This window comes from Vitis riparia, chromosome 14 (genome assembly GCF_004353265.1).
Source record: "Vitis riparia cultivar Riparia Gloire de Montpellier isolate 1030 chromosome 14, EGFV_Vit.rip_1.0, whole genome shotgun sequence".
NCBI lineage: Eukaryota > Viridiplantae > Streptophyta > Magnoliopsida > Vitales > Vitaceae > Vitis > Vitis riparia.
In genome coordinates, this window is record NC_048444.1 from 26,354,019 (window position 1) to 26,374,705 (window position 20,687).

Sequence of the window (20,687 nt, forward strand, 5' to 3'; positions counted from 1 at the left end):
TTATTGGCTCATGCCCTTGGTGACCCATCTGGCCCTACTCACAAAACTCCTTCAAAGTTCAAAGCAACTCAATGGGGATGGGCCAATGTGCAAGGTGTTGGAAAATCTTGAGTTTATACGCAGCCTAAGACCATGAAAAAACCTTTATTGCATTTGCGACAACACTAGAGATGAGTACCATTGAGTTTGAAATTTTTTACCCTTTGTTATTTCTCTCAAGACCACACTATGGGAGAGTACAAATCTGAACTCATTCTCATTGGCCAATCTTGAGTCCACTTCCCTTCAACCATGTCAAAGTAGGGAGTTGTTTTGGAAGAACCTCAGGTTCAAAAAGTAGAGCATGAAAGTGCAGCAATGTCATTATAGTGGAAAGACCCTTCAAAAAGCACCACAATATGGGCAATGAGAGGCTTATAACCTTTGTTTATTTCAACTTGTGTATCACACGAGTTTGGTTACTTTCAACCCATGAATCTTTATAGTTGAATTTATAACATACCTTTTTGGAATTAGAGTCCACAACATGGAAACTCACACTCTAGGAATAGGTTTAGTCGTCTTAACCTTCAATAATTTTGTTATTTTTCTCTTGGAGTCAAAAAGAAGATGCCCTTTTTGAAGCATGGCTCATTTTACTTTAAAAAGTTCTATACTGTCAACATCTCAGAAATCACACAGATATTTACAAAAACATTTAGGGTTTTCAGGTCTAACATTGCATATTTTGCTTTAGTATTTGTCTTTATGATTCTGCAGTTTACTGTGAAAGTTAAAGAAAACAAAAACAAATCAAAAGAAGAAGATTTCTAAGAGGTTTTACTCTTGGGAGAGAGAGAGAGAGAGAGGGAGGGAGAGGGAGAAAGAGAGAGTGAGGGAGGGAGGGAGAGAGAGAGAGAGAGAGAGAGAGAGATCTTAGCATGTTTTTGAACCAAAACTCTTTGTATGAATGACAAATAAAGATACATGGTGTATGCAATATGATTCTTCTTTATTCTGCTTATTGTAACTCACATGTAAACTAAAATTCACTTTCTGCCAAAAATAAAAACAAAAGACAAAGAGAAAGACAAAAATTCACTCTTATTTGAGTTCCTGACTAATAGTGTGAAACTAAAATCCACAATTATAGTAAGAACATCTCTTCTAGCATTCAAACCGGCGTATCGATCGCTAAGAAGCTCTTGATCAACAGCATGTCCGATCAAAAGTTTTGATATATACACACACACCTTCAACAACTCAACTCACTAGCCAGGTTTACCTGTTGTGTAATGGATCAGGACATGAGGGTACTTCTCTATTGGTGTTTGCAACAAAGCCATCATCTCCACTGTCTGTGTTTTTCCTCCACATATGCTGTTTTTCCATGTCTTTCACCTTCTCTTTTAGATATCTGGCTCCTAGAACTGTTGGGTGTGAAGCTAAAATGCACACCAAAATCAATAAGAGACACAGCACCTGGGTCCTTGAGATGAACATGGCTTGATGATGAGTCTGCAAACTGGCTCTGCTGAACTTTCACTTTGGAGAGAAGGATTGGAGCTTGGGAGGGAGGAGAGAATGAGATTGAGATTGAGGGGGGGGAGTTTGTTGTAAATGTAGGAGTAGGATGGTGGAATATAAAGGGGGATGAGGACAGAAGAATATTCAAATGGCTGTCCTTTGTGTGTTTAAGTTGAAAATATTTGGTCAAATTCCCAAGCAAAACAATGTGGGAGGTGAGAACTCATTTATGGGTTGAGCTCTTGTGGAGGTGGCTTTGTCCCCCCACCCTCTCATGTGATTAACCAACTGTTGGAGGACTTGTTTTGGATCTCTTATTCCTAAATTAGCCTCAATAATCACATAAAATTATAAATAACGACCAATAACATTTGAATTAACATCAAAGCTTAAGTTATTACATATAGCTTATATCAAGCTGATCTCACGATTTGAGATCGAGTTACAACCCTTTAATTTTACTCTATCAATAACTTTCATTGACTTGCTCATCAGTTCAAACAATAAGGAAAATAAACAAACATGAGGTTCAAATTTATGGCTTTCAAAAATCAAAACTTTGATATCATGTTAAATTATTCTCATTTATTTAAAATCTTAAATTATTAAATCGATTAATAATATTACTATATCTCATATACGTTTAGGGAGGAGATTTTTAATATTCATAAAAGGGTAATGCCTCTAAACCATTTTGATGCATTTTAAAATAGTAAGGATAGTGTTGATCAATCTTAAATTGAAGGTATGGTTGTTTATTTAAAAGAAAACAATGTTAAGTAAAACCAATCTTCGTAAATTAGCTGCTATTTGTATGTTATGTAATCAAATAAATTTAGTTCAATGTCGAAAATGCGATTATTAAGCCATGACTATAATTTACAAGCTTTTTACTCAAATTTAAGCTAAAAGAAGTTAAACACGAAAAAACAAAGAAATCCCGATAAAAATATGATTTAAAAAAAATATACTTTAAATAATTGGTTTGTTTTATAAATCATTTTAAGATGTAGGAACTTGAGTTTGATTAGGGTTATACCACAAAGAATTTGATGATATTTTTTACATGAAAATAGTTCCAAAATAGAATCTAGTGGCACCAAGTAATTTACCAAGAATTGAAGGGCATATGTCCAAAGATTTGAAGGGTGAAGTTGATGACAAAGTATTATGTCATCCAAACCAACCAGTCATCTTCTACTTTCACACTGTTCAAACCAATGACCACTCAATTTTCAATAAAAATAACCTAACCATGTCTCCCCAAAGGACCTCAATTTCAGGATCTTAGGTTTGACTCTTTCTTGGGTGATTTCCACTTTCTCCATTGCCCTCTTCTAAATTCCAAAACCCTAATGTCCATGCAAATGCAGTTTTCTAGGGCTACCACTACTTGTTCCTCTTTCTTTATCATACTTTGATTTGTTAATCATTTTTGTGTTTCCCAATCTAGGGTTTATGCCTTTTGAAGAAACAACACATTTTTACTAAAAGCCATCTCTACCATTTCTTTTTGTTGGGTTTAGGTTTCTTGCCCTATATTTTACTATCTTTTGTTTCTTCTTTTGTAGTAGCTCATGGCATTTCTTAAATCAAATTTTTCATTTTTTTAATCCTCCTTTTTGGGGATTTGTTTTATTTAATATTTCACTTTGCTTGCACCAAATCTCACATTGGTTGTGAATCTTGTGAATCAAGTCTTGTGACCATTTTTAGGCTTAATATTTATTTTATAAATTTTTTTTAAGAAAATATTCCCTAATTTTGATTTATATATCCTTGGGGTTGTGAAGCAAGATTGTACTATTGAGCCCATGTCAATGAAGAGTGCATTTATTTTTTTAGGTTTTTTTAATTAATTTTTATTTTACTTGGAACTTGCAATCACTTTTACTTATTTTTATAGCATTTAATACATTTATTTTATTTTCATAAAAAATTATTTTAAGAATGGACCGTATTGATTTTGTCTACCTTATAGTAAAGATCTAAACTATGGTCTCTCACATTCAATATCCCTTTTTTTATTGTTGCAAAAATTTGAGATGTCTTACATTGACTAGTATCAAACTATAATATGGGATCATTTGGCACCACTTTTTGTTTCTATTTTGAATCGTAGAAAAAAAAGTAGAAGTAGATCTAAGGGGTGTTGGTGTTTTTCTTTACTTAATTCTAAATATAACTTAAAATTAAATAATAATTAATATTGTTAATTATTAAATTATTTTTTAATATTTTTTTATTAAATATTAAGAAATATGCAAAAGTTAAATATTTTGATTTTTTTTATTTAAACAAAAATTTAATAAATAAGTAATAAGTTACTAAAAATGAAAAAGCATTATCTAAAATCTGAAAGCAAGTTGTTTTCAACAAAAGTTTAAAAGAAAACAAAACAACACCTAACTACTGTTTTTGCTAAGATTTATATACAAAAACTCGTATTTTAAAAATATATTTATTAAAATTAAGGATGGTTTTAACCATTTTGAAAATTTAATCAAATAAAATCCTTACTTCCTATCACCTTAATATATAAGAAGCTCTCCTAACTAGGGGTTAAAATCTTAATGCATCGTCTCACGAACTTTTATCTTAAGCTTATGCATTTGCTTAAATAAGCAAGTGATGAAATTCAAATTCAAACGATGTTTGAAGTTATCAATTGACCCAAAAACTTAAACGGTTGTTTCAAATCAATATAAACAAAATTAACTAAAACCCTAATGGTGAGGATTGGTTGCATGCATATGGTATGAATGTAGTAGAAATTTAAGAACCCAATATGAAGAATTGAAAAATAAGGATGAAATTGAATAGCAGATGATCCCTGAGAGGAGGAGAATGGTTACTATTTATTAAATAGAGAAAGTTGCAGAACATGAAATTAAAGCCACGAGGCACAACAGCAACTCATAATGATAGGAGACAGGAGACAGGCCATGGATGAATGTAATTAGGGTGGCACTGAAGTTGAAGCAACTGAATGAATGGATGATGTGTATTGTATTGTATAGAAGGGATAATGTTGGGAAGCATTTATTGTTTAGTTTCTCACAAACCCATACATGAAGAGATCCAATGAGCAAGAAGTGATGAATGACAAATTTTCCTTTTTTTTCTTACTCTTCTTACTGTGTCTAGGGCCCATCATGTCTCCAAATTTTCGTTGCGATCTCAATCCAGCTGCCAAACTGATTCGATACATATTGAAAAACACGACCGATCACATCACATTGGGTGTATATATAGATTTTAATGTGTCAAAATAAATATGATTAATATTTTAATTATTAAATATTATTTCGGTATTGTGTTGACTTGTCATAAAATTAAATAATATTATTTTTTAAATAAAAAAAAAAGATATTAAGTAAATTAGCAATTGAAAATATGAAAATAAAAATAAATAACAATATATTTTATAAAGTTTATTTAAAAGTAAAGCATTTAAATATGATATATTTATAAAAATGACTCTACTACACCTTCAAATTTTAATTATTATATTCATTTATTCATTTATTCATTTAAATATCCAAATATATAAATATTTTATAAATTTAGTAATAATATTATCAAATTCACAAAAGTTTAAAACTTAACATTAAATCCCTAAAAATCCAAAACGAGTTTAGGATAATAAAAGATATTACAATTATATAGTAATTATTATTTTTTAATAAGTAATAATAAGTCTTTGATGTAGATGACATAAATTATATTATAAGTAGTGTTTATTTAATAATAATTGACCTGAAAGACCTAAAACCCTCAAACAAACCCTTCTTTTGCTACTCGACGACTATAGCTTCAAGCTATCAAGCACTGTAATAAGCACCTTCAATCAAAAAACCAATTAAGACCTAAAAGCATTTTCTTCGTCAACCAAAAAGGAAAAGAAAAAAAAATGAACTGATTCATGGGAGGCATCAAGGTTGGACCATTTAAGTGCGTTCTAGATCCAGAACCAGATGCTATAATATCGATCCCTATTTTTCCATGTAGGTTACCCTATATGATGCTTAAGCTAACAAGGCCAAAGCTGAAACTAGCCCTCAAGACATTAATCATCACAATATGCAACAGTAGGCCCTGTGTGAGACACCAAGCTCACATGTATGTCTTGTCTTGAGTTAGGCTGCATTGGAAAGCAACTTTAAGGATATAGAATTCTTTCTCCCAAAGTCCCAATAGAAAAGGGACAAAAAACAGCCTAGGCAGAGTAGGATAGAAATAGTATAATTGACAATAACACAATGCACGTACGGTTCACGCAGATAACGATATGTTCCCGCTCTATGCATTCACCTATCACTTTACATCATGGTCTTAATCTGAGTTGGGAAAAGGAGGAAGTGCATACAATTTTTTTTAGTGTAAGTTCATATTGTCACAAATGAATGAATACAAAGAGGTTCTCTATCTGAAGAATACCTCCAGTAAAGGAGGACCAAAATCTGCTTCCCTCATAGACCTACAATTTGTTGATAGCCACCTTATTTGAAAACCAATTTATTCTCACACTGTGACGGTGAACAAGTAGATCTTCAGTACAGCAGCCAGAGCCAACTGCAATAAAAATATTGCAGCTACAATTAAAAACCACCTTTCACCTGCTGACTTAATGTGGGCTCGGAGGTTGAGGGCCACAAAGGTTGCCGACAAGAACCCAGCTACACCAGCAACCACCCATCTGAACAATTCCAGAGGCACAACGGATAGACACTGCAACCAAATACAGAATTAGAACCTCCGCAAACTGGTGTGTGCCCTGTCTTCATCATAATTCATAAAACTTTCATATGTTTAATAATCATGCAGCCCATTGCTTTTTCTAATATATATTTTATAAAAAAATGTGCAATCATGCACCTGAAATTTGGAAGAAAACATTGGTTTTGTAAATGTAAAACCAGACCCGAAAAAATAGAGTAAGATGGTCATTGTTTTTTGGCTGAATAGAAAATACCAAAATATTTTGCTAAATAGAAAAGATTAAAATATTTGGATTTTTTTATTCAGTTAAAAATAACTTGTTGATATGAACCAATATAACTAAACTGGACCTATTAATAACAAGTTCACTTTAGTTATGTTGGTTGCTATCAATAGACTACTTTTAGCTGAATAGAAAAATCCAAATATTTTGATTTTTTCAATTCAACCGAAAAGCAAACACCATCTAAGTGAACCTAACACGATCACTAAAGGGTCCATATTTCATACTTGCATAGAGGTCAGACCATCTCAGATTTGATTATATTCACAAGCAGTAAATTCTATAAAATATCATGTGGAAAATTGAGAGCAGAGAGCTCACCAAAGCAGGAATGAAGATAAACAGGGAGTAGCCATATAGACATAATAGCTGGGCAAGGCCAGATGGGGCTGAGAAATATTTGAGAATTATATACAACCCGAGAGGAATAATTGTGACATAGCCATAAAATAAACCAGCAGACCAAGTCACCAGGTTTATATCATAGTCCCATTCTTTCTTCTGTATTTTGTGAGCCACATAGGTGACAAATGTGCCAATGGAAGCTGCCACAAATATTAAGGTAGTGCATATCCAGAATGGTCCATACCTGCACAACATTTGAAAAGATTACACAACATGTACTATTTTTATTTATTTATTTGTTAGGGGAGACAGAAAGAGGGGTAGTTAATAAATCTAAATAGCATATAGACTTTGCTAAAATTAAAATAATTTACTTTCTAAAAACTATTATTACAACTAACAAGCCAAAACTACAGGAAAACCTCTAAAGCTCTCAAAGTGATTTGATGTTAAGGGAAACAATTATCTTACCTTTTTTCCCAATATATGAGAACATTTTTTTCCAGAACCCTACTCTTTTTTTCTTTATTTGATAGGAAAAGAGAGAAAATGATATTAAAAGCATCAAACAAGAACACGGGTGCACCTAAGTACAATGGGAGCACACAGAGTGCAAACGTCAAACAGCACTAAAGGAAGGACACACATCACACCAAAGAGTGCAAAAATTAACTCTCATAATACCTTAGCCTTAGAGCAATGAATTAGGATGTGGTTTATAGACTCTTCTTCGACAAGGCAAAGGAAACATCTATTGGCTAGAGTCCACCCCCTCCTCTTTAATTGATCCAAGGTTAAGACCTTACCCCACAAAGCTTCCCAAGCAAAAAAACCCACTTTGGAAGGCAAATGATGTTCCACATAAATGGGACTGAATTTCTTGTCTCCAAAGCATCATAAAGGAACTTAATAGAAAACTTCTCATTCTTAGTCTCTTTTCAAAGCACCCTATCCTCTGAGTCCATAAACACCCTCTTCCCTTGAATTGTCGAAAGGAACCACTCCACTAATCCACCTCCCAATCATTAAAAGGCTTTGAGAATCAAGGATTCCATCCCCTCTCCTCACCCGAAGAATCCCACACCTCTTTAGAGTTCACCAAGGCATACAAAGAAGGGAAAGAATCACACAAAGCAATGTCACCACACCACTTATTCTTCCAAAACCTCACTCCTCCCACTACCCACTGAGAACCCAATTTTATTACTCATTAAAAATCCTTCCTTCCTAATATCCTTCCACAAACCCACACCATACCCCTCCTTAACTGCTCGTGTACTCCACCCTTCCTCTACCTCAAACTTCCTACTAATAACTTGTTCCCAAGGAGTCCCCCTTTCATCCACAAAACGCCAACTCCATTTGCACAAAAAGACCCTATTGAGTGTAGAAGGGCATATCACACCCAAGTCACCCTTCATTTTTATCTAAACAAACCACCACCCACTTTACTATACGAGGCTTCCTCTCTAAGGCCCCCCACCCTAAAGGAAGTCCCTTTGGATCTTTTGTAATCTCAATCTAACCACTCTTGGCATACAGTACAAGGACATGTAGTAAATAGGCATGCTAAACAATGTGCTTTGAATAAGAGTAATTTTCCCTCCTTTAGAGATATATTATCTTTTCCACAAAGCTAGCCTCTTTCGAAACCTCTCCTCCATCCCACCATCCCAACCCACCATAGATTTATGCAGAGCACCCAAGGGAAGCCCTAAGTAAGAGGAAGGAAGCTCTCCCACCTTACAACCAAGCTCAAGTGCCAAAACCTCAAAATTCTGCCACCTTTCAACTGAGTAATGCTGACAGAAACATGTTCCCCATACTAACTTCCAAATTCCAATTGAATGGACAAGGTAAAAAAGCTTCATCCATCATGTGCTAAAAACATGCAGGGGGCTAAAGGGTTAGAGACAATGTATACCTAAGTATTGTAGTTTCTTCTAAATGTTTATTAAACTTTATACATCTATGAATTAACCAAGCTCAGGAACACCTTAAGAACAAGCCCAAGAACCTATAAGTAGTTGATGAGGGCTAACTTGAACTTGAAGAATTAGTGCTTAAGAACTTAATGGCACGCATAAAACCAACTTGTTGCAGAATTTCACTTTTAATATTTCAGAAAAAGTTAATACTGTTTCTATATTCTTCATATTCCACAATTTTTCAAATTCTCCATCCAAAAAGGAATTGCAGCATATCACATCAACCCTCCACTCAAGTTTTGTAATAAAATGTAAAAGAACCTCTACTTTCTCTCCTTTTTTGTTATAGGCAGTAAAAATATTTTATAAACAAATGCCAAAAAAACAATGCATCAAAAAATGCTTCTACTCTCAAGGCAGAGAAATCCCAATCAAAATTCACATTAACAAATAAATTGTTAAAAAAAAACCCAACATTTTAGTCACCAAGTCCAAAAAGTATATGTATTAACTAATAGGAAGAATTAGTTAATATGACTTACAAATCTGGGTTGCTTGCGACCTTTTCAGAAAAGCTTCCATTAAATGGAAAGAGTGAATCTTTAATCCTCTCTAAAACATCTGAGGTGTCAACATCAAAGTAAGGTTTATATGCAGCAACTGTAAATGAGCGTAACCAGCCACTTGGCGGAGATTCATCAGAACCAGGTACTGGTTTTGAGAATGTTTCTGCATCAATGGAAAATTTTTAATTTAATTTACAAGCAAACATAAAAACTAACCAATCATTTCTGTCTTCTGATATATGAGTTAACAAAGAAATTTACAAGAATGTATAATTTTTTTAGGACTTTTTTTTTTTTATAGATAAAAGGATGTATATTAAACGAAAAGAGGAAGCACCAAAAACAGTGCCCTCAAAGTATATAGGGAGTATACAAAAGCAGCCCAAAGGCTCAAAATAAGAGTCAAGCCATGTGGCCAGTGTGTGATCATGAATTAAGGGGAGAGTAGAGCAAGAGGAAGAGAGAAAAAGAGGCAGAAGGTGCTGGTGTGCTGCCAAAGGGGAGCTCTAAGAAGCGATCTCAAAAGTGCCTGTGGAGCCTCAACTGGAAAGTCTGAGATCTCAACAGTTAGTAGGTTAACTGTTGTTTAAAAATCTCAGTTGGGAAGTTTAGGACAGGCCTCCAAGGCCTAGTGCTTTAGGACTTCATTGCTCCAAAATACATTCATGGTAAAATCCATTCCCTAGACAAAATGGATCCCCCTACCTCTCAATCCAACCAACATGGGTTCGATTCAGGTCTGATTTATTCTTCCACAACAAGCCTACAACTCTATCCATTAAACCAAATATCTTAAAGCAATCCCAAATATTTAGTAATGGAAGGGTTAGGTTCACCACCAAGTTCACCTTGGACTCCCCTACCTTTGATTCCAACTTGGGCTGCATTAATAACTGCAGCAGTAATAAAATCTAGATTGGTTAGGCTACAGATAAGGGGAAAGAGTGTTTTCTCTCTTCTTGTTCTTTGCTTCATGGAGCCCTATTACACACACTCTGTACTTTGTGTGGCTTTTTTTGGCCCTTATTTATATATTGCTTGCCTTGCCTATCAAAAAATAATAGCATTTAAGTGCTATATCCCCAAGAGAAGGGGGCATCTTCATGGGAGTAACAAATAACTGAAGTAGGTTGTGGAGCACAGTGAGTTTTGGAACCAACCTACTTTGAGTGTGGAATATTCTTTATAGCATTTAAGTGCCATATCCCCAAGAGAAGGGGGCATCTTCATGGGAGTAACAAATAACTGAAGTAGGCTGTGGAGCACAGTGAGTTTTGGAACCAACCTACCTTGAGTATGGAATATTCTTTACTTTGACAATTCAAAGAAGGTCAACTCAACAATTGAGAGGAGAACTATTTGCTCTACTAAAAATAACACCATCACAACCCTAAGCCACCACAACACCAACCTCCCTCAGTCACCCTATGCCACACAAAAAGGAGGGACATCCCCTTCTTTATCTTGACAATTATTTTGAGAAAAATCACTTACCTCACACCTTGACACAAAGGCCACACATTTAAAGTGCGTGGAAAGAAACCCCTCACTACAAACACTTTGCAAACAAACATCATTTCACCAGAAAGTGTGTTAGATGAGCCTATCATTCACCATGGCCATCAGATATGGGCATCCATGCTAGGTGGGCAACCAAGACACCCAGGCAACCAACCTTAGAGTGGTCATCCAGGCTAAATGTCAATTAAACCTAGCACAGGAAACTAACCAGAGATAATCGTGTACTCATGTAGAGACATGGAACCCATGGCCACACATGAAGGAGAATCATCAAAATTTGTGCCACAGACGAATGGAGAATCATCAAACTCATATGGAACTAGATTACTGGCCATGTTACACTTCATCATAACTGCTTGCGTGGATAAGCTGCATCTCATACTAAGACATTTGGCACACATAGATAGGCCAACATGGACAACATAAATTAGACATTGGCATAGTCCTTATAGACCACACACTAAAATGAAATAGTTCCAACATGTGGAGGGTTGTCATTGTTCATGCCCAAACATATAAACCTTTAGCACTGATGAGCATAAACTGTGCCTTCTTGAATACAAATAGCAATCCAACTTACAAAATATTGAAAAAAATGATCTAAATGGTGAAGAATATTGACAAAACACTTTGCTTTCAAGAATTATTGTGCCAAATATGTCTAGAAACCAACTGTATGGTCAGCTAAGAGTCCATTCTAAGAACAGCAGTGGGCCTTACATAGGATGAGCTGTATATGGACCTCAACCAAAATGCAACTGATAGTCTCCCACTTTCGAGCTCACCCAGAATTACATGATTTATATAATTCCATTGTCTATGAAAGGTTATGATGGGGGGAAGTCATTTTCTTCATATGCGATGAGTATAAATGAAAAACAATTGTATGGAAGCAACGAATGGACAAGAGAATTAAGGAGATGAGATGTGATGACTTATGAACAGACCAAAGATATTGTCCGGGTTAAAGCTAAATAGCAATGCATGCATGAGACGAGTAAGAGGATTAGATGTGATGACTTAAGACTAAACTGAAGATATGGCCATTGATAAAAGCTAAACAGCAATGCATGCACAAGAGGAGTAAAAGTGTTGGAGGTGATGACTTGAGACCAAACTGAAGACATGGTCATTGATAAAGCTGAATAGCGAAAATGCAATTCATGTAGCTAACCCCAAGTAGTCGAAATATAGGGTTGTTTTTGCACTTATTGTTTGCAATAGTCAACCAATTTAATCAAAAAGGCCACCACAAATATTGCTGATTTAATAGTAGTTTAAACTGACTAAAATTTAAAGTTATATTTCTAGAGCAAATAAAGAAAACAATTGAAACAATATTACTCCAAGAATACAAGGAGAACCATCTTCTTTTATACTTATCAGTTATCCCAAAGAACTGCTTATTCAATCTTATAACTCTAGAGTTACTCAAACCCTGATTAAACTATAGATCTGGTGCAGGGTCAAATAAAACCTGATCTAACAAATGCCTAGTATAATGAAGACCTATAAAAAGAAAAAATAACAAGCTTTTCTATCATAAACACAGATGAATGGTGACAGTAAATCAATTCACATAAATTTTTAGAGAAAACAATAAAACATGTCCAGCCTATATAAAGATTGAATAGCATGTACCGTCAGCATCGCGAGGAGGACGTGAAGCACCAGAGATCTTCCCCTGAGCCTCAGATGGAGGAAATGTTTCAAGATTTGAATCTGAAACAGAAAATCAGAAAATTCATCTATTATACCACCACTAATGCTAAGAAATCTGAGGAAACATGAGCAATAAGGATACTACCCTTTTAACCTTGTGATTTATGCAGTAGTTTAGGTTTATATCATGGTCTAATTTTTGTTTTCTCAATACTCAGACAAATGAAAACCTAATGGTTTTATGGTTTCTCAGGAACCAGCCAGAAATACAAATCTCACGAAACAAAAGATAGCTTCCAGCATAATAAATTCAGACTCTCAATTTCATGCAAAAACAAAACCGTACCTGCGAATTTGACGGTGACCTGACCTGGATCTGAAACCGCCTGAAAAAACAACAAAACCAGACATTAAGATCTGAAGCTTTACCTAAAGACAAAAAGCTAAACCCAGAAACAATCCGCTTGGTCCCTGAGAAAACCTGGGGAAACGAATGAAAGCTTCGGAATCTCAGAACAGGCCAGGAACTGTCAAAGGACTACTCCGAGATTCCAATTTTTTCACTCATTTCCCTCCAGCTCTCTCGCCGGCCAAACGGAGCGGAATGGAAAATTACAGGTACGGATCCGGAGATTTTCTGGTTATCGATGGTGGTATAATTCCCGCCGGACATCATCTTGTCTATTTATTATTGTTTTCTCTCGGACTGAGGACGGCAAGAAAGTTGAGGCTTCTTTTTTCTTGGAAGCCAAACAGATCTCCGTCCCTCCCCTCTCTCTATTGACTCTTTCTGTTTGGCCTTGTAATGCGCCATTCACTTCTCAAATTTGTCCTAATAACGCAGCTGCTACTGCCCCTTCTCCCTGCGGTGACCCAGATAAGTATCAAAGACGCTGATTGTAGGACACGTGTAATTTGCAACAATATTTTATATATTTTTTCTCCCTTTTCTCTATTAGCATTTTAATGCATTCCAATTAGATACAATTTTAATTGTGTTAATTTATAGAATATTTAATACAATTTACCACATCGCGTGTTTTTCACATAGTGTCTTTTAAATTGAAGGAAATATCATAATAAAAAAATAAGAATAAATTTGTAAATTCAATTACCAAAAATATATCACGTGATATTTTTATCTATTGAAATTAACATCGTTAAAAAAAAACAAAATGTTAATATTTAAGAAGCATGTAGTGTGTACTCGATTTAAATTTTTGTAATGTGCGAAAAATATAATAAATTAAAGTAAGTAAATCGCGTTAAACTTTTTATATAATTTATTCAATAAATAAATCATGTTCGGGTTTGACTATTCAACCCGATTAACCTATCTATTTATTGATGGCAAAATAATTTATTTATAAATAAACATATCTGACATATTTTATTCATAAAATTTATTAATTTTATGTATTTAAAAATTATAAAAATATAAATATGTTTTTTAGTTACAAATATCATATAATTAAAAAATTAAGAGAAAATTTATACATTTCATTATATAGATTAAAAATTATATAATCAGAATATTAATTTTTACATTTGTTATTTGCATATACGTTTTAAATAAAAAATTAGTTTTACAATAAAAAAAAAAGTGAGGGCATTATTTATCAGATAAATTAAACAATATAATATATATATATATATATATATATGAATTTATTTTTTAAAAATATTTATAAGTCTATATTTCTCTTATATTTAATTACTAAACAAAATATCTAAATAAACATTTATTAAAAAGATTATCCTAATCATCTTTTATATATATATATATATACACGTAAAGGGTAATGAAGACGAAAGTTGACTAAAAGAACCAGCCGATGACTTGACTTCGGGTCGGTCTCCATTTCCATTCGCCTCCCTCAATGAGGAGTGCATGTGAAGCGACGAGGCCTCCTGAATTAAATGGCTAGTAAATGGCTCGCCGATTTCACGGATATTTTGGCTATAAAATCGGGAATATCGATAAAATGTAGGAATATCACAGATACGAGGACGTGCATGTAGGCTGATATGGCTCACCGAATCGCAGATATTTCGGCCAAAAATGGGTAAAATATTGATAAAATCGGAGATATTTCGTCTCCCGGAACCCGGATATGTCGAGGATATTTCGGCCATAAAATCGGTAAAACTTGTTAAAATCGGGAATATTTAGGATTTCGACCATAAATTGGTGAAGTCTTGATAAAATCAGGTATATTTCGAGATTTCGTCCATAATATCAAAATCGGTGAAACGTCGATAAAATCGGGGATATTTCGGTCACTAAATCGATAAAATCGGAAAATCAGTAAAATTGATATTTCGGTCATAAAATCGGTAAAATTTTGATACAATCAGCGATATTTCGGCCTTAAAATCAGTTGAATCTCGGTAAAATCGTGATAATCGATAAAATGCAGAAATGTCACCAAAAATCGGATATTATCGGACCGATAGCCGAAATTTCCACGATTTTTCTCCCACCCCTAACGGAACTTTCATCCATGCTGCTGGGTGACTCATATAAACCCTAACTCGACCGAGTCAATAAATCAACTACTGCAGCCAAACCTAAGGACAGTCGTGTGATGCATCTTCTCAGGTAGCCATAACGGCTCTGTTGGCTTCCTGAATATAACTCTCATTCAACACTCCAATTTTAACTTCGCTTTATGGTTCTGTCAGACCCCCTTTTCAGCCATAAACTCCATAGCTTTTACTCACCCTTCTCATAACTCCGAACGTGTCCAGAACCAGAACCATTTCCAAGGAGAAAGATGATTGAATGAAGCTCTCATACTGCAATCACAAATGGGTTACCAATCCTTTTCTTCAGACAGTTCATTAATACAGTAATCCCTATAAGCTTTAAAGACCAAGAGCACATGCATGGTAGAAAGAAAATGAATTGTCCATAGGATGATTCATAGCATAAATCATCATGCAAGTAGTTCTTTGTTTTCTTAAGTCAGTGCCTTAGCACACAACAACATACCCTGCTGCGTGTTTATTACTCTACTAATGAACTTTCTGATCAAGCTATACGAGAATCACCTGTTTTTAATGTCTAACAATAGCCTAATCCATAATTATTCTTCTTGAGAAAAATATTCCCTTGTTCCTGCAATCGAATTTCAACGAAAGCAATTGAACCTGGGCTCTATAATTATCCTCCTGTTTGGCAACATCATATGAAACCAAATTATCTACAGCCGATCATGTGTACCACCATTGATGCTATGGCTTCTGAGCACTCTTCAGTCTACTCCCTGTGAGCAATAGATACTTTCTAGCTGCAAGTATTAGTACCCAAGTGCCTGCTGCAATTTTCTCCTTGATCATCAAAAGCAATGCTGAGCTTAGTACAGTTTTCAGGATCTGAGCTTGCAAACCCTTAAAGAACCCTGGCACCCCTTCTCTCTTCCAAATAGCATAAAGAACACCATGTACTGTTTTGTGGGATTTCTGTGGAGCTTTCTTGGCTTCATCATCATTTGTGTCTGCTGCTTGAATCATGACCTTACACCTGTTCACAGTTCATGTATCAATTACTTCAGCATACGAAGCTGTCAAATATGATAGGCGTAAGAGAATTGCACCAACCTGATTGCTGGATATGTCAAAAAAGTGGCAATACTCTTTGAAATTGCACCCAACATGAAAGCTGAGAGGGCAGAAAGGGCTTCCGGGGATGAGCCCTTCTCTGTTATGTTCTGATTCCTCTTCAGGTGTCTTTGCTTCAGCTGATCAAATACTGTATACTGCAGAAGATAATGATTCTTGTCTCAGCTTGGTCCATTATGTTATTGTCTAAATTTCAAGGAAACTTTCATTTAATGCAAATTGCAGCTTGACATGAGACACAGTTACTTGAATCACATGGTTTGAGATCATACTAATTTACAGTTACAAACTTGAAGGAAAATCAGGTACCTGAATTGCAGGGTTTGTGGTCAAAAGAAGAGAGATTCCAAGACCATCAAATGCTTCACTCCAAGTTCCAGCTGTAAGGGTTTGCCAAAGCCCTTTTGATTTCCCAAAAGCACTTGTCTGCATCCTCGAGGAGGCTGTATCCAGGGGCTACATGGCAATATAAGAGAATGAAACATTACATTTTCAAGAAAAACCAAAAGAGAAAAAAAATGGTAATTGTACTTAAAACTAAGAGTAAATTAGGAACAGATTACAGCCATCTCAACTGCAGATAGATGTATGATTCCATACATCCATAGGCAACCAAATGGAGCATTAGTTGAAACCCTAATGCATAATAAAAAAGAAATGAAGCCAATATCTCAACATTGTATAAACAGCAATCTTGATTTCAGTATCTTAACACCAGGGATTCCCCCTTTTAAAAAAAAAAAAAAATTGCTAGCCATATCCAACCTCAAATGGGAATTATGCCTTTTTTCCATTATTTTCCCAGGTCACAAAGTTGCAAAATAAAAAACCGTGCATATAGTGGATGATACTTCACATTTTTTAAACCAATATGTGACATTTAATATTGTATATAGTGAAATGAGATATAATTATCAACCAACAACATACGGGCCTGCCTCAAATAAGCCTTACCTGAGTCACAATAGCAGTACAGGCCCCAGCAGCTGCTGCAAGAATCAAGTTTGCTTTTGTTCCAATGGAATTGAAGCCACTTCTTTCCAAATATAGTCTTTTGAAGCAGCTATACCCATAGAAGTAGACAAACTGTGCAATGAAAGATTGCAGGTTCTTTGTCCCTAAACCCTGATACAGAGAAACAATTTGACGGGTAGAGATGGCTTCCCATAATACATCTGAGAGGTTCCTACAAACACCAAAGCAGGTGGAATCAAATAAACAAGAGACCAATACTAAGAAATGCATGCAGGCTTGATAAATCAAAGAAAGCATAAAGGAACTGTATTCACATTCTCCACGACCATGAAACGAGTGAAAATTTCCAGAATTATTTCTTTGCAGAAATTCTCACATCGGTTAAGTATTAACTGAACAAACAGGGCCAAAGGAACACCAAAAGGAGCAGTTGCTTGCCATGATTTAATAAGTCAAAGATCAAACAGTGCATATCAAACCTTTTATAAGTCCAAAAATCAGCTTCATCGTGTCATACTCCGTATGACCCTTTTATACACGACAAAACACTATGAATTTGATTGCCACCAAAATGTAATAAACAACATGAGTGTGCCAGTGTCATAATAAAAAGCCAAGACCTTCACAATGAATCCTAAAAGAGACCATCCAATAGGGATACACAAGCCATTCATTTCTATCATCCAAGATTTTGAAGTGACCTTCAATTATCATGTTCGCAAGAAATCAGAAACCTGGCCTCTTCACCAGCCTTATCACCACCACCCAACTCCACAAAAGGAAATCATCAGTCTGTAATGCTCCTACCCCATGGTGTAACCGAAATACCCCATGAGCAGTGCTAGTATAGAAACCACAGATTTTACCTTTTTGCTAGATCTAAAACCCAAGCCAATGTACTGCAAAATTGTAAACTCCTCAATAGAATCATTGATTAAGAGCTACATGTAGGATGTAACAGAATCAATCAACCTTTTTCATTTCAAAAATATCCTTTCATACTGTGTTTAATGAACAGTATCATCCCTGAAAACCAAAAAAAATCTAAATATGCAGATCTACACAGACTATAAATCTACTGAAATATATGCCCTAATTCACAGATAAAATGCACAACCTTCCAAAGTGACATAACTGAAAGTGAAAGACAATGAGACATCAAGTGGTTGGACAATAATTATTGACATGAATCAGTCGTCACAGATAATAATAACACCAACAACAACTACAACGACAACAATAAATTGTATGGATTGAATCATAATATACAGACAAAATCAAGCCAAGTTTACATATCAAAACTGCAGAAATATACTGGTAAAATCAAGGTGTTCAACAATTTCTTAAAAAAATCAACAAAAATTAAGAGAAAAAAAAAGAAAGAAAAAAAAAAAAAAAAAAAAGGAATCGGGCATCAACTGTACACAATATACCAACAAAGCGATATAATTGAAACAGACAAGAAAAATTTTCCTGTTGATCAAACATCAATAAGAAAAACGAAGAAGAGAAAAAAGAACCCATAAAATAGAAAATAAAAAGACGGTGAAATTAAATGAAGGAAGAATGGGAAAAAAATGAGATGGGCCACCTGTATTTTTGCTGGCCGTGGGCTTTGACCTCAGCTTGGTACTTGGTCTTGCAGGTGTCAAGCGGGTACAAGATGGTGGTGCTCAGCAGTGCTCCTACGGCGCCAGAAGTGGCCTCTGATAAAGATTGAAGATCAACCGCCATCTCTGAATCGCGCTCTTCTCGAGTACCCAGATCAAAATACTATTTATAGGCGTGCTTGGACAGGAAGAAAAATAAAAAAGGAGTTGGCAGGTGGGAAGAGAGAGAGAGAGAGAGAGAGAAAGGAAATTGGTAAGGGAAATGAATGTAAACAGGAATGGAAAATGACGTTTTTCAGGAAAAGGGAATGGGAAATAGTCGGTGTTTTCCTGGGAATTGAAAAACGTGAAGCGATTTTCTTCGGCTCTTTTGACCAACGGGTCGTGTTTGTCTACGAGGTTATAGTATCCCATGTCAATGCTACACGTGGAAAATAAAAGGAAAATCATATCTATACTACTTATAAAATTACAAGCAATTTTTCACCTTTTTATTTCTTGAAATATTCTTATCAATACTAATAATCAATTTAAATAATAATTTAACCTTTTTAAAATAATTTAATCTTTTTATTTTATGACGGTTTTAATTATTTGTCACAACGTAAACCATTTTTAAAATTATCATCACAAATCTAAAAGGCAATTCAAAATTTAATATTTTTCGTACTCATAATCAACTTAAACTTAAAAGGTAGCGAAAAATTTAATTTTTCATTTGCCTCTCATTTTTATTTCATCAACTGTTTTAATAAAGATTTAATTTAAAGTTTTAATTACTTGGCACAACGAAAATCTATATGTTTATAACTTTATTTTTATTTTATATTCAAATTCAATACTTCGTTTTAATTTTATATTCAAATTCAATCTTGAAAACTGTTCTCAATAAATTATATAAGAAAATGTTAATGTTTGTGGAAACCTCTCAAATTGGGCATTCATCTTCGACGTCCCTCCAATATAGTTACTCCATCTTTCATCCTATTTGATAAAACGCACCATGATCCACCAATACAATGTTTATTAGTCTCCATCATTAATTTTGGTTTATTTATAATATATATGTATTGAAGTTTGGTTATAGTAAGAGATCTTCGCATAATGTTTTTCGATTTTGGATTTATAATTGAGATAAAAGATAGTTAAAGGTTTGTTTGGAACTCTCCCATAAATCAAAATTTATTTTTTCTTAATATCAAATTTGAAGTATTTTAAATCATATAAATAAAATGTATTTAATACTTATATTTGTTATTAATTTTTCTTATTATCCTAACTTATCTTTCATTTCTTCAATGAAATAAATTATTTAAAAAAAAAATTATACGAAACCTTTTACTTTTTATAACCGTAACATTGATTTTCATTCATTTTGAGAGATTGAAATTTTTAAAAATTTTATATTTAATTAAATAATAGTAAATTAATAACTAACACTTATTATATTATAGATAATTATTGAATAAAAAGTTTCGTCACTCATTTACATTATTTATTTAAACAATTTTAAATTTATTAAAAAAAATACTACATTGTTTTAAAAATATTAAGATTTTGATATAAAATTTACCAAAATGATGAAAATTCTTTTATTGAGATTTTAATTCTTTTGATTTTTTTTTAAATATTTTTAGAACAAAACTTATTTTTCTTTTATATACTTTTCCTTCGATTACATAATTTGATATATTATATATTTTTCTTTGATATGAAATTATTTAATTTAATTTGGAATCTAATTTTTGATATAAAATCATTTAATTTAATCCTGTTCTATTCTCTATATTTACAAACGAAAAATAATAATAAATTTTACAAAACATATAATGATTTTTAAAAACGAATTAAAACCACACTATTAATATAATCAATGTTATAAAAATTTATCATTAAAAATTTGAAAACTTTTCAAATTTCTTATAACCAATTTATTTTTCATCTT

The 20,687-nt window shown here is 33.8% G+C and overlaps 2 protein-coding genes across 2 annotated transcripts; both read right to left on the reverse strand.

The window, feature by feature from the left end:
- Nucleotides 1-5,732: 5,732 nt before the first annotated feature.
- On the reverse strand, nucleotides 5,733-13,351 carry LOC117929490 (protein YIPF1 homolog). The gene is made up of 6 exons (XM_034849789.1): nucleotides 13,150-13,351; nucleotides 12,880-12,919; nucleotides 12,513-12,593; nucleotides 9,327-9,513; nucleotides 6,833-7,100; nucleotides 5,733-6,237 (listed from the first exon to the last, which is right to left on the reverse strand). Exons 1-6 carry the CDS (start codon nucleotides 13,207-13,209, stop codon nucleotides 6,031-6,033), a joined length of 843 nt encoding a protein of 280 aa, XP_034705680.1. The 5' UTR covers nucleotides 13,210-13,351; the 3' UTR covers nucleotides 5,733-6,030.
- Nucleotides 13,352-15,423: 2,072 nt separating this feature from the next.
- On the reverse strand, nucleotides 15,424-19,024 carry LOC117931434 (peroxisomal adenine nucleotide carrier 1-like). Its single transcript, XM_034852431.1, has 5 exons — nucleotides 18,724-19,024; nucleotides 17,112-17,343; nucleotides 16,467-16,613; nucleotides 16,137-16,294; nucleotides 15,424-16,059 (listed from the first exon to the last, which is right to left on the reverse strand). Exons 1-5 carry the CDS (start codon nucleotides 18,864-18,866, stop codon nucleotides 15,771-15,773), a joined length of 969 nt encoding a protein of 322 aa, XP_034708322.1. The 5' UTR covers nucleotides 18,867-19,024; the 3' UTR covers nucleotides 15,424-15,770.
- Between the last annotated feature and the right edge of the window lie 1,663 nt (nucleotides 19,025-20,687).